Source organism: Balaenoptera musculus, chromosome 2 (genome assembly GCF_009873245.2).
Source record: "Balaenoptera musculus isolate JJ_BM4_2016_0621 chromosome 2, mBalMus1.pri.v3, whole genome shotgun sequence".
NCBI classification, from domain to species: domain Eukaryota; kingdom Metazoa; phylum Chordata; class Mammalia; order Artiodactyla; family Balaenopteridae; genus Balaenoptera; species Balaenoptera musculus.
In genome coordinates, this window is record NC_045786.1 from 132,949,842 (window position 1) to 132,965,057 (window position 15,216).

At 37.8% G+C, this 15,216-nt stretch overlaps 1 protein-coding gene across 1 annotated transcript in view; it reads right to left on the reverse strand.

Moving 5' to 3' along the window:
• Positions 1–209: 209 nt before the first annotated feature.
• ARMH4 (armadillo like helical domain containing 4) overlaps positions 210–15,216 on the reverse strand; it is a 138,221-nt gene continuing 123,214 nt past the window's right edge. The window contains exons 6-8 of the mRNA XM_036841361.1: positions 8,138–8,169; positions 1,197–1,331; positions 210–953 (exon numbers count right to left, since the gene is read on the reverse strand). Coding sequence (XP_036697256.1) covers positions 885–953; positions 1,197–1,331; positions 8,138–8,169 — 236 coding nt within the window. The 3' untranslated portion in view covers positions 210–884. The remainder of the gene's footprint in view (positions 954–1,196; positions 1,332–8,137; positions 8,170–15,216) is intronic.

Below are 15,216 nucleotides of genomic sequence, written 5' to 3' on the forward strand. Positions count from 1 at the left end.
GAATGGTAGCCACACAAGCACAGAGCCAAATGGCAGAGATACATGCTCTGGGAGCTTATCTATCCTCCTTTTCCTCTTGACTTCTTCCTTATTTCTTCTTGACAAAGTCAATGATACACAAAAAAGGACGTCTCTTAATGATAAACTTGTAAGAATCTATTGATAGGTCTTTTGGACTCAATTACACGATTTAAGAAAGCAAGCTTACATTAAGACCGAGAGTCAATTTAATGCATTATTTCTAGTGCATTTTTTCTTTGCCAAGAATAAGAATAAAAGGGAAGGGGAAAAATAATAAAAACCAGGAGACAAGTACATAATGTAAGGTACAAACAAATCTATATATATCCTAATGTGCTGAGAGATCTTCTTGATGAAAAAGATTTCACTCTGAGTTGCTGCTAGTTTTGATGCAAATGTAGTATGTGCCATGGCCCACAAGCCTAGGGATTCAAGTAGGTAGAACAGTCATCACAAGTTCTTCTTTGTTAAGATTTCTATTTCAGAGTCAAGTGTGCCTTGGCAGCAATAATTGTTATACTTCAGTGCATGTAATCCAAACCAAGGACAAGACAATGTCGAAAAATACAAAATATTTACCTAACCTAGCAACTCCTACTGAACAACATGTATGCTGCATATTTACGAGTTGTAGCCCATGGTTGTGGAAAATTCACTACAGAATAAAAACAAATACTGCATATTACAGTTCATATACAGCATGCCTTTTCTGCTCAGTACAAGAAAAATCTACTACCCAGCAGATAATGAAACTGATGGCCTGACAGCCCCAGTATGGCAGAATGTTGTTCTCTGTTTTTTGCACCCAAATAAAAAATAAAATAATAAGGTCGTTGACTCTTCCAATTAAATTCCAGTCCAATTCAAAATTCATCTTCAGAGCTGTCAGCTAAGAGCATTACTCGATCTTGCATGCTGTTGAATTCTCTCTGCTGGGGAAAGAAAACAGAAAAGCATTAAACTCTTTCTGCCGCAGAGCAAAGCTGAGGAACAGGCCCCCTTTAAAAGACACGTGAACAAACCAAGCCGAGGCAGCAGCTGCAGCAGCTAATCAGAACCGCTGGGCACGTCAGTACCATTCATGCATCATTAAGCCCCGTGTGCTTTATTAAGCAAATTAGAAAAGTGAAGAATGTTCGGGAACTGATTAGGTTTTGCTGTTGTTGATTCCATACCTTTCTTTTATGCCTTTTGAAGCCATTTCTCCTTCGGCGATTCATAACCTTAATGCTGTAGAGCGCTCCCAAGATGAACAAGGCTCCAGCTATCCCAACGCCTACGGGCACCAGCATCCCAGACATATAGCCAGCCTGCACAGGAAAAGAAACACACATTAGGATGCTAAACAACTGCTGCCCTGGGTTTCCCAGTTCTCCTGGAGGGCAGCGGGTTTTTAGACATTTTGAAATCTCCTGTCTGCTTTGTTATAAAATAGCACCTGGAATAAAGTTACTTTTTAGAGAGAAGGCAACAGAGAGAGAGATTTTTGGGTATTTCAAATACGTAGAAGAAGTACCGAATAAATCAGCCAGACCTAGTGGCACCTCCAGCCACTTGCTTATGCACATTTGTCAACACCAGGTTTTGGTGACAGAAATATAATTTGTATTAAAGACGGATGAAGTAAGCCTCTGAGAATACCAGGACTATTAAAATGCTATAAATTGGAAATAGCAGCCTGAGTCAAGCTCCAGGGGGAGTTGAAGTGCCCAATGGAATACTGTGCTTCTTAGAGGGCAGAAGGAGGGCCTTGACTTTGGTGGTCCCTCTCTCACAATCTTAGCTGCGTCACGGTAAGAAAGGAAAGCGGAATGTGCTTGTATGGAAGTGAAAAGTGAGAGTTTCTGGAGACAGCAGGGAAGAGAAGGACCTGCAAAGGAAAGAGGAAGTATGTTAGGTGTTAGACCCCAGGCAAAAAAGACAAGGATGAGGAGAGAGTTGCACATAATGTGGATGGATTCGTTTATATGAAAGAAAATATCTGCCCAGTGGACAAGGCCAAAGTTGAAGGTTGGAAGGAAATTCTGAGTGTCCCCAGTCCCAAAGAAAGAAAGTGGCAGAGAGGGGCACAAAGATCATTGCTAACAACACTGGTTGGTACTTCCAAAAGAGCCTGGAGGTTTCAAATGCATGTGGGTCTCCAACATCCCCAAGGTGTTACTATGGATAATTCAGTCCTAAGAGAGCAGCATGATCTCCACACATCCCTGGGCTTGAGTAAGTAGCTCAGGACCAACCTAAGTTCAAGGTAAGGCCATCACCCTAAGGGTGCTCCCTGCATCTTGGCCAATAAGACACCTAAGGGATAGAGGTGGATGAATAACCAGAGCCTTTCATAGAGGAACACGACACTGACACTGGTTTACCTTCCACGATGGCCCCTTCTAGAAGCCTACCCAGAAAAAAACCATAAACAATTAACAATTTTAAAAGTGCTGTAATAAGTACTTTTGATAGACATTATTTTATGGGGGAAAAACCACGAGTCTGTTCACTTATTTGACTATTTCTAAAAATTTTAATATAGCAAAAGCTATTTCCAGTATCTTTCAGAATGAGCCCCAAACAGAGAAGGACAAAAAATAAAAGTTTTCTAACAAGTGCCGAAGTAAGCAGGCTATGATGCTTTCCCAACATTTCTAGAATTAATCAAAGGGACAAGACCTTACAAAACTGCAGCATCCTCTTGTACACAGCCAGCTCGTTCACTGGTTTTGTTTTCCAGGATCTTGAGTTAGAGCAGAATGTGGAATTTTTTCCATTAATTTGAGAACATAGCATTGTTCCTCAGCATACTAAGTGTTTTTCCCCAAGAAACAAAGCTCAGTCATTTTCCAACAAATTAATATGCTTTACAGAAACCCAAACTTTCTTCTAGATCTACGAAAGGCTTATAAAAGTCTGTAATTTTCCATTGCTCTCACCAGAACTAGGAATTTCTTTTTACATCACCATTCCCAGTGCATGGAAATATATATATATGTTGATGTACGATAATTTTAAGCACAGTAGATTAGATTTTACAGAGCTGTACATTGAAAGGATGATATTTGAACTTTTGGAAGCTCAACTTGATCAACCTCTGAGTGGGTCTCCTCACACTATGTAACTCAACCCCCCCACCAAAAATATGAATATTACAAAATGTGTCACTCTTTGCATGTTTCTTATTTACACATTGAGGCTTCTCGTTTCTAGAGCTTTAAATCATGTAGACTTCTCAAAAATTCAATTACTCTCTCTCTCCTCTCTGTATTCCCTCGTGTGTGTGTGTGTGTGTGTGTGTGATCTGCCTGTGCTTTGAAATTACAAGTAAATTACAAGATGGGAATAAAGCAACCTACCCTCTTCAAATATAATTTAACCATCCCTCATACAAAACTGACTAACTGAAAATAAGCTCTGTTTTTAGAATTGCCCATGACTTGTTTCCTGTAGAAATGAAAACAAATAAGACACGTGCATATTAAGTTATAAATTCTGCCTAGCACCTTTTCTCTGTTCAGAATTATTGGACGTGCACATCCCTCCACACATAACTTGCCAAGAAGTACACAACTGCATCTGTCCATATTCCAACCGAGAATGCATAACCTGAATCTAATCATGAGGAAACGTCCAATAAACCTAAACTGAATATTCTATTTTTTTAAAGCACTGTATTCTTAAAAAAATATCAGAGTCATGAAAGACAAAAGATGGTTATGCAAATGGTCCACATTAAAGAAAACTAAAGAATCCTGACAACTAAATGTGTTACATGACCCTAGACTAGATCCGGTAACGGAGGAGAACAATGAATTTATAAAGGAGATTTTGGGTCTGTTAACCAAAAGACTGAAATCCAGGTGCCAGAACAGATAAAAGTATGATATCAATGTTAAATGTACTCAAGCTGATAATTGTATTATGGTTTGCTAACAGAATATTCCTATTCATAGGTAATACGCACTGAAGTATTTGGTGTAAAAGGACCATGATGTATGCAGCTTTCCCTCAAATGGCTCCGAAAAAAAGAGCAGAGATAGAAATGGGGTAACGTGGGAAGAATAAGTGCATCTGGAGAAAAGGAACAGGGGTATTCTTTGTACTATCCTTATTCTTGTATCTTTTCTGTAAATTTGAAATTATTTCCAAATAAACAGTTTGAAAATTTAAAAAATGGATTGTTAAGATAAAATTTACTAGATATAGTTGTTTTTTGTTTTTGTTTCGTTTTGGTTTGTTTGTTTTGTTTTATATTTATGAGAAAGGTATCCTTCCTTCTCAGGATACTGTATTTGTTCAGAAACACTGGTTTTCAAGAAAACCATATGATACACTGTACTGCCTAAAGTCTGCTGAAGTCAGTACCCTTATGATGTCTATTCAACAGTGGTTCTCAAACTTGAACATGCATCAGAATCACCTGCAAGACTTGTCAAAACACAGATTGTTGGACCCCTTTCCCCGAGTTTCTGATTCAGTAGGTCTAGTGAGGGACCTGAGATTTTGTATTTCTAACAAGCTCCCAGATGATGCAATGCTACTGGTGCAGACTCTACATGAGAATCACTGTTATGAAGTAGAGGCTGGATCATCCATTTTCTGGATTATTTCCTAAAGCCAGAAGAAATAGAATGATCTTGGTGATATAACAACAGGGCTGGTCTGTAATATACAACTAAAATTTTGATGCATCTTCAATTTTGAGAAACAATATAGATGTTGAAAAAATACATCAATAGGTAGCCAGGTAAGGATCTGCCAAACAAGCATCACTACCTTGGACATTTAAACAGGAAGAAGGTTAATGATGGAATGAGTATAGGGACTGTCCCTCGATAGCCATTCGCCCCTTCTTCTAGAGCAATAGAACCTCCCATCTGGGCTGGGCACAGAATAACGATTACTTCTCCCTGCCTTCTATGCAGCTGGATGTGACCATGTGATAAGCCTCACTAAGGAGATGATACATTAGTGACACGTGCAACTTCCAGAGCATGCTCTTCAAGGGGGGAGCACAGCCTTTACCCACCCCCCCTTTAAGAATGGCAGAGTGCCTTTATCTTCCCTTTTAAAGGGGGAGGGATATCTTAGCCTCCCTTTTCCTTCCTTCCTTCTGGCTAGAGTATGGACCTAATTGCCATCCAGGACCACGAGATGACCTTGAGAATAAGGTCACAAATCATGGAGCATCAAACAGAAGGAGACTCAGCCTTCAGTGTTGCTCCGCACTAACCCCTGATTGCTACCTCCAGACTCATAAATGAGAGACAAAGTTCTCTCTTGGTTAAGCCATTGTCATTGGGGGTTGTGTGTCACTCATAGCTGATCTTAATCCTAACTAATATAGGAAGACTAAACAATAACAACAAAGAGAATAATTCAGAACTTTTTAGAACACCTACCACCCTTTCTAGAGTCCAGCTAACTAACAGGGAAACCAATATCAGGACCAATTAAATGAAGCTAAACTGAGAAGATATTCTGGGTTGACTGAAGAGCCAGTTTAATATGTAGTTTAGCTTTCAGTTCTAAGGGACTCTGTGGCTTTCAACAAAACGGCAATAGTTTCACTCTCAAATAGTTTCTGAAGATAATGACTCATGAGACTTTTATAGATGATAGCTAGCTAGCTAGACATATGAAGAGAAAGAGGGAGAGGGGGAAGAGAGGAAGAGAAAGGGAAGGAGGGAGAGAGAGAGAGGAAGATATGTATACATATATTTTATACATATATACATATATGTGTGTACACATATGATTGTATGTATCAAGTAAGTGTATAATATTCCACTCCCAGAGGGAGGGGACTGATTAGACTGAGTCCCTCCAAGAAAAAAATCAAAATATGAAGGCAAGTACAGCAACATGGATGGAACTAGAGATTATCAGATTAAGTGAAGTAAGTCAGAGAAAGACGAATAACATATGATATCACTTATATGTGGAATCTAAAAAAAATGATACAAATGAACTTATTTACAAAACAGAAATAGACTCACAGACATAGAAAACAAATTTATAGTTACCAAAGGAGGTAGCAGGGGGAGGGGGAAGGATAAATTAGGAGTTTGGGATTAACATTTACACACTACTATATATAAAATAGATAATCAACAAGAACCTACTGTATAGCACAAGGAACTCTACTCAGCATTCTGTAATAACCTATATGGGAAAAGAATCTGAAAAAGAATAGAGATCTATATATGTGTAAAACTGAATCACTCTGCTGTATACCTGAAACTAATACAACATTGTAAATTAACTACAATTTAAAAAATGGTTAAATTTTAAAAAAAATGAAGACAAGGCATAAAGCAAGTCAACCCGGTGGGAGTTTCAACTATTTTTCTTCCAATTTTTTAAAACTAAGACATAACTGAAAAAATACTACAGAATAAAATGAAAAGAGGGCTGGAAAGCCTTCAAAATAGTCCAGAAAACTGAGGCCATACATAAAATTATTTCTCTTGGTGAAATGGAGCAGGGAGAGGGTGCCAGGCCTTTGAGACAAGAAGGAATGGTCCGCAAGAAGAGAAAATACAGCCTTTCTCCAAAGCTACACAGATTTCTAAACGGAGTGGTGAAGCTATATATATACATACAGGTAAGAAACTTTGCAACATCCAACTTCAAAACAGGCTACATGCCAACATTTGTTTTCTTAAGTCTATTTTTTGTCCATTTTTGTAATTCAGAAGGATATTTTCTATAGAAACAATGATATACGGACTCCTAGATTAAACTACCAGAGCCTGTTTACTTTTCATTGCATCATATTTTCCCCTGAAAAATAACAAGAAGCACTATCAATGTAAATATATTCAGTTCTAAACTTTTGCGCTTCTCTTACCCCAAATCTTGCTCAGTCCTCTGATTACACCTCCCTTAGATAACTGGACCCATTACAGATACCAAAATGGCCTCCACTGATGTCAACAGGCTTAAAATTCTTCAACGTCACTTTTAATATATATGAACATAAAATAATCTCATTCTCAAAAACTATATATGCCAAATTTTACTGAGAAGCAGAAAAATAATAGTGAGAAGAATTAATATAATTATACAATTTTAATTGCAGTTGAATGTTTTCTTTTATCCTTTAACATTAAACTGTAGTAAAATAAATATTAATCATTCAAATATGGGGGAAATCGACCTCAAATAATAAAACAAGATATGGGATACCATCAACAGATGTATATTCTAAGACAGGAGAATTGGAAGTAACTCCTATCTGGCAGTTGAAACGATTTCCATTTAACTAAACCCCCAGTGAAATCTGAGCTGGCTTATAGTAATTGGATCTGACACAGGCTACAGCAAGGAGTTCAGAATTCCACCAATATTTTTATGAGTAATTCCAGTTTGAAATTACAAGGTACCAAAAATGAAACCTTAGAGAGTGTTGAAAATTAAAAGAAAATGAAAAATATAAACCTGGAAGGAAGTTAATATTGTCAGTCACAGATGTTGATGGCAGAATTAATGCAAGAGAGGAAAATATTTCTCTATAGTTGGCCATTCCAGATAGGTCAGCTCATTATCACTCAGTTAGCAGTGGCACTATGATAGACTACATAAAAGTGGGCCTAAGGAGAGTGCTTAGGTGTTCAGGTGTTTTTAATCCCACCTCCCACTATAGTTTAAGGATGCCCTTTCCATCACAAAGTTTTATTCTTAAATCAAGTCCATCAATTTATGTCCTTGGGTCAGAAAAATCAATGCCTTCCAAAATCCAAGGTATTTCTTCCTCATATAGGAAGATCAGGTTTAAAAGATCCTTGCATTGGGACATGAAATGCGCACTAGAATGGGATCACACTCCTGCAATTCCCTAAAAGGAACTCCACCTTGATATGTAAAGGGTGTTACTCAGTTGTACATACCAGGAATTACATTCCATAAGTATGAATGGCACTCCAAAGAATAAGGCATCCCTTGTATTATACAGACCTTAAAGGGAAGACCTCCTTTCTTGCTGGGCACCTGAAGTGGCCCTGTATCTTTGCATAGATTACCATAATCAGAATAATGAAATAAAGCTCCATTACTCTCAATATCTTTTACTTGACAAAGCCATGCCCTCTAAGATAAATCCAAAGGAAGAAAACACTTCTCTTACCTTGTCTTTTAGTTTTTCCATCCAGCTTCTCACTACAGAAAATAAGAAAAGAAAATGTAAATAGCCATCGTTTTACTTATAGTTCATTGTGTTAAATTCATTTGGTAACTTACTTATATTTCATATATTAAGTTAATTTGATACAATGAAGGTATTATTGTATGAAATACAGTGAATGGGTCAACAGTATTAACATAATGACAGCAATAGTCTTATTTTTATTCTCATTCATTTAAAAATACAAAAAAAAAAAAAAGAGCACAAACATATCCCTCACATATTGTTAAAGGAACAGAGAATATTTTTGTTTGCTAAATGTATTTTCTATTATTTTGGGGGAGGTCTGGGAGAAGAGAGAGGAAAACATCTTCAGAATATCAAGTTTACTTCTAACTTGACATTTTCTCCTTATCTTTTTTTTTTTAATTTTTTTTTTTGACCCCCTGGGCCCTTGGCAGTGAAAGCGCAGAGTCCTAACCACTGGACCGCCAGGGAATTCACATTTTTCTCCTTACCTTTATTTCTCATCTTTCTCAGTTTTTAAGTTCAATGGGAATTCTGCACTTGAATCAGTGTCAGAGAGCAAAGGTAGGAATGTGCACTGGGCAGGCCAGGGCTACTCAGCTCTTACTAAAAGTAGTCAATATTTTAGGCTCTGCAGGCTGTACAATCTCTGTCACAACTACTCAACTCTGCTGTTGCACTGAGAAAGCAGCCATAGACAGTAGCACATAAGGAAGTGGGTTTGGCTCTGTTCCAATACACTTTATGTATGGACACCAACATGTGAATTTCATGTGATTTTTTTTATGTCACAAATATTTTTCTTTTGATTTTTTTCAACCAAATAAAAAATTGGAAAACATTCCAATGGGCCGTATAAGAACAGGCAGCAGGCCAGATTTGGTCACAGCCTGTTGACCCCAGGCATAGACATATTTTACTCAAGAAGCTGGTGTCTCCATTTACTATCTGACTTTAGTAATAACATAGCTGACATCAGTGATGACAGCTAATGTGTGTCCGGCTTTACCCCTTACAAAGCATGTTCATATGTACTGCATCATTTGATAGGCAAACCAATGACAAACATGAGAGTCAGGTAAGATGATGCTCAGGGGAAAGAAGAGGAAACTGAGACTCAGAAAAACTAATAGAATTGCCAGGTTAACCAGGGAGGAAAGAGCCACTGGAACTCCAACCACCATCTGATTAACAACCTACAGGAATAAGACTTCCCAATTACCCATTTCTTTTGGCGATACCACTGCTGTTCTGCTCTCTCAGGTTGAAGATGTGGAGATACCTTTGGCTTTTCTATCTCCTTCAGTCCCCAGTCTCAATCTCTCATGTCAAGACCTTGGCAAGACCTCTCAGATTTGTCCTCCCCTCATCGCTCCTTCTGTCTCAACTGGGATTCAGGCAAAGACGGTGGTGCTCAATCAGAATAAAATAAGAGTCAAGGGAAGGGCAAAGTAAGAAAGTGCAGGCACCTCAAGAACTAAGCCATGGATCAGTGATTCTGGGAGTGGTTCCATGGAGAAGTGAGGTCAACCACTGATTCACTGAGTGGCTTTGGAGAAATTAGCAAACCTCTTGGATGCTCAGTTTCCTCATATGTGAAATGGAGATGGTAATACTTGTCTTACGAGATGGCTGTGAAGATTAGAAACAACATGTGCAAAGTGTCTAGTACAGAACTTAGTGTAGAAAACCAAAATAAGAATTCTGGGATAGGAAGGGGAAAAGAAAGACACGTGAAATACGAGTATTGTGTTAACATGGCTCAACTAAGCCCAAGATATAAAGTCAAGCAAGAGAATGCTTCCAATTCATTCATTCGTTCAACAATATTTACAATGCACAGTGTGTTGGCCAGTCACTGTGCTCAACACTGTATCAGTAGAAGATATGGGGACCTAATTTCAGTGAGAAAAGGTTAGGACATCAGGTCTATGAGACACGGATGACAAGCAGCAACGTAGGGACTGAGAGAGTGAGGGACAGAGCAGGAGAGCCAATTACTGGGGCACACAGCAGAACGCCAACCTCGGAAGCAAGATGTCCGGAATCAGGGAATCAGCTGGATATTACGTAAAGAGCAAAGCAAAAGAGAGGTGGGAGCAGGAATGCTGGTATGAGGACATCATGGAGGAGGTGAGCAGGGGCCGGCTGACTACCTGTCGATGGCAGCCCAGGGGTAGCTTGGAGAAGAGGGAAAGGAGGCACAGATGGCACCAAGGTCTGAGGCACTGACAGGCTTTCCAACTGTAGAAAATTCATTGCCAAGAGAAACGTTTTAACTTAAGCCTTATCGAGCCAGATCTCATTGACAATCTATCCAGATATTAGGTGCTTAAAGTAAATTTCCAAGTCCTGCTTTGAGTGATTCTTAAGGCAGTCATTCTTCACTGGGGGAGGGAAGGCATATTAGCATGGGATGTACGTATGCGCACAGGTAATCTGAAAGAGCACATTCAATGGATCTAGTTCTGTAGTTTATAATAGGAACTACAGAAAGAAAGCTGGGCAAACTCTTCATGGCTAGTGAGAGGGGTGATTCACTAGAGATAGTGAGACAGTGTTTGGGGGGACATGGGTCTAAACAAGGTTGAGAAAAAACTGCTCTTCAGAGTATGTGAGCTTGGCTGTGTTTCTCCAATTAAGAACATGCGACCCCTAAGGATCACACCTTGTGCTTCTCAGGCATCCACCAGGGTTCTTGACACGGTATTAGACAATAAATATTTTTTCCTTCTTTCAGCAAATATATATTGCTTTTAAATGAGTTCACAACTTTTGAGTAAACACGATTTTCTTTCATGAAGTTTCTATAAACTGTTTTCAGCAAAATGTTCAAGGCAGTGTAAAAATAAATCTAACACAATGATGGTTTTGAAACTTAGTAGAAATCAATAAGGGAATACAAAAGCTAGAAGAGAGAATATTGGAAAGATATTTAATAAAAAGAAAAGATGATTCTTTATGAAGAGGAGAACCAAAAACTGCAGTTCTTTTTTTTTAATAGAGAGACATCACACTGATGAAAGGGGTATGAATTGACACAACTTTTTGGAACTGCATGGAGAATTTGCAATTGATATCAAAAGCTTTTTAAAAAGTTTAAATTTTTTATCAAAAGTTCCAGTTGTAGAAGCAATGTACCTTAAACAATTAATCACGGATATGCATAAAAAATTTTATTTAAATGCTGTTCACTGAATGGAACAGCAGGAATGGTTTAAACACTTTCAAAAGGAAATAAAACCTTAGGCTATGACTACAGAGTGAAATATTATACAAAAATTTAAATTATTTAAACAAAAATAATGACATGGTGTTCGCATTATATATTACAAATAAAAAAACATAAAGTATGTATAATGTGAGTCCCTTTGTGGATAAAAATGTTATGTGTGTAATTGAAATGATGTACTTCAAAATGTTAACTGAAGTCATCAATGGGTTGTAGAATTATGGATGACTTTTATTCCCTACACAGTGTTTTTAGGATTTTCCAAATTATTTCTAATTTTTAGTACTTTTAAAATTTAAAAAACAAATCTTACCCCCCAAAACCCCTACAAAATTCTGTAAACATTTGCAACTGGAGGTTACTGGTAGATTGTGATAGTTGGGAACACGAGAAGGTGAGGCCCTTCCACTTGGTTAATTCCTCAGCCCACAGCTACAGATTCATTCTAATCCTACTGGTTCTGGTTTGTTTTCTTTCTTGAAATTTTACTGATGCAAGTCTGAAAGTGTAGCAATATAATTATGCCTGTGGTCTCCTTCTGTACAGAGAGAGGTAGATGTGGGCAAAAAAGTAGACAGGGATTATTAAAAGCAAAAAAAGTAGAGAAGGATCATTAAAAGCAAGTTCTCCATTGTGCTCACCAGTGCCCTCTTGTGTACAGGAGTTCCAGGAGCAGCAATTTGCCCTCTCCTAGCTTATCTACTAGAAAACAGGGAGGAGGGGGAGAGTAAAAAAGAAATTGCAGATAAAAGAACATTTCCATGTATCTTGTCAATTGTAAGTATGGTTGGTTTTTAAATAGACTGTGGCTGAAAAGTCTCCAAAACTGCTAATTTAGAAGGGTATTCTTAATTTTCCTTTATTTCCAATAATAAAGTTTTATTAGCTATATTTATCCCAGACACATATAAATTCCCTTTCACAAAAGGGGGACGGTGTACACCGGACATGGTCCTGCCCACCAGAAAGACAAGATCAAGCCTCATCCACCAGAACACAGGCACCAGTCCCCTCCACCAGGAAGCCTACATAACCCACTGAACCAACCTTAGTCAGTGGGGGCAGACACCAAAACCAACAGGAACTACGAACCTGCAGCCTGCTAAAAGGAGACCCCAAACACTGTAAATTAAGCAAAATGAGAAGACAGAAAAACACACAGCAGATGAAGGAGCAAGGTAAAAACCCAGCAGACCAAACAAATGAAGAGGAAATGGGCAGTCTACCTAAAAAAGAATTCAGAGTAATGATAGTAAAGATGATCCAAAATCTTGCAACTAGAATGGAGAAAATACAAGAAACGTTTAACAAGGACCTAGAAGAACTAAAGAGCAAAAAAACAATGATGAACAACAGAATAAATGAAATTAAAAATTCTCCAGAAGGAATCAGTAGCAGAATAACTGGAGCAGAAGAACGGATAAGTGACCTGGAAGATAAAATAGTGGAAATAACTACTGCAGAGCAGAATAAAGAAAAAAGAATGAAAAGTATTGAGGACAGTCTCAGAGACCTCTGGGACAACATTAAACATACCATCATTCGAATTATAGGGGTCCCAGAAGAAGATGAGAAAAAGAAAGGGACTGAGAAAACATTAGAAGAGATTATAGTTGAAAATTTCCCTAATATGGGAAAGGAAATAGTCAATCAAGTCCAGGAAGTGCAGAGAGTCCCATACAGGATAAATCCAAGGAGAAACATGCCAAGACACATATTAATCAAGCTAACAAAGATTAAATACAAAGAAAAAATATTAAAAGCAGCAAGGGAAAAACAACAAATAACATACAAGGGAATCCCCATAAGGTTAATAGCTGATCTTTCAGCAGAAACTGCAAGCCAGAAGGGAGTGGCAGGACATATTTAAAGTGATGAAAGGGAAAAACCTACAACCAAGATTACTCTACCCAGCAAGAATCTCATTCAGATTTGATGGAGAAATTAAAACCTTTACAGACAAGCAAAAGCTAAGAGAATTCAGCACCACCAAACCAGCTTTACTAAAGGAAATGCTAAAGGAGCTTCTCTAGGCAGGAAACACAAGAGAAGGAAGAGACATACAATAACAAACCCGAAACAATTAAGAAAATGGTAATAGGAACATACATATCGATAATTACCTTAAATGTAAATGGATTAAATGCTCCAACCAAAAGACATAGACTGGCTGAATGGGTACAAAAACAAGACCCGTATATATGCTGTCTACAAGAGACCTACTTCAGACCTAGGGACACATACAGACTGAAAGTGAGGGGATGGAAAAAGATATTCCATACAAATGGAAATCAAAAGAAAGCGGGAGTAGCAATTCTCATATCAGACAAAATAGACTTTAAAATAAAGACTATTACAAGAGACAAAGAAGGACACTACATAATGATCAAGGAATCAATCCAGGAAGAAGACATAACAATTGTAAATATTTATGCACCCAATATAGGAACACCTCAATACATAAGGCAAATGCTAACAGCCACAAAACGGGAAAGCGACAGTAACACAATCATAGCAGGGGACTTTAACACCCCACTTGCACCAATGGACAGATCACCCAAAATGAAAATAAATAAGGAAACACAAGCTTTAAATGATACATTAAACAAGACGGACTTAATTGATATTTATAGGACATTCCATCCAAAAACAACAGAATACACTTTCTTCTCAAGTGCTCATGGAACATTCTCCAGGATAGATCATATCTTGGGTCACAAATCAAGCCTTGGTAAATTTAAGAAAATTGAAATCATATCAAGTAACAACGCTATGAGACTAGATATCAATTACAGGAAAAAATCTGTAAAACATACAAACACATGGAGGCTAAACAATACACTACTAAATAACCAAGAGATCACTGAAGAAATCAAAGAGGAAATCAAAAAATACCCAGAAACAAATGACAGTGAAAACACGATGACCCAAAACCTATGGGATGCAGCAAAAGCAGTTCTAAGAGGGAAGTTTATAGCAACAATCCTACCTCAAGAAACAAGAAGCATCTCAAATAAACAACCTAATCTTACACCTAAAGCAATTAGAGAAAGAAGAACAAAAAAACCCCAAAGTTAGCAGGAGGAAAGAAATCATAAAGATCAGATCGGAAATAAATGAAAAAGAAATGAAGGAAACAGTAGCAAAGATCAATAAAACTAAAAGCTGGTTCTTTGAGAAGATAAACAAAATTGATAAACCATTAGCCAGACTCATCAAGAAAAAAAGGGAGAAGACTCAAATCAATAGAATTAGAAATGAAAAAGGAGAAGTAACCACTGACACTGCAGAAGTACAAAGGATCATGAGAGATTACTACAAGCAACTCTATGCCAATAAAATGGACCACCTGGAAGAAATGGAAAAATTCTTAGAAAAGCACAACCTTCCAAGCCTGAACCAGGAAGAAATAGAAAATATAAACAGACCAATCACAAGCACTGAAATTGAGACTGTGATTAAAAATCTTCCAACAAACAAAAGCCCAGGACCAGATGGCTTCACAGGAGAATTCTATCAAACATTTACAGAAGAGCTAACACCTATCCTTCTCAAACTCTTCCAAAATATACCAGAGGGAGGAAGACTCCCATACTCATTCTATGAGGCCACCATCACCCTGATACCAAAACCAGACAAAGATGTCACAAAGAAAAAAAACTACAGGCCAATATCACTGATGAACATAGATGTAAAAATCCTCAACAAAATACTAGCAAACAGAATCCAACAGCACATTAAAAGGATCATACACCATGATCACGTGGAGTTTATCCCAGGAATGCAAGGTTCTTCAATATACGCAAATCAATGTCATACACCA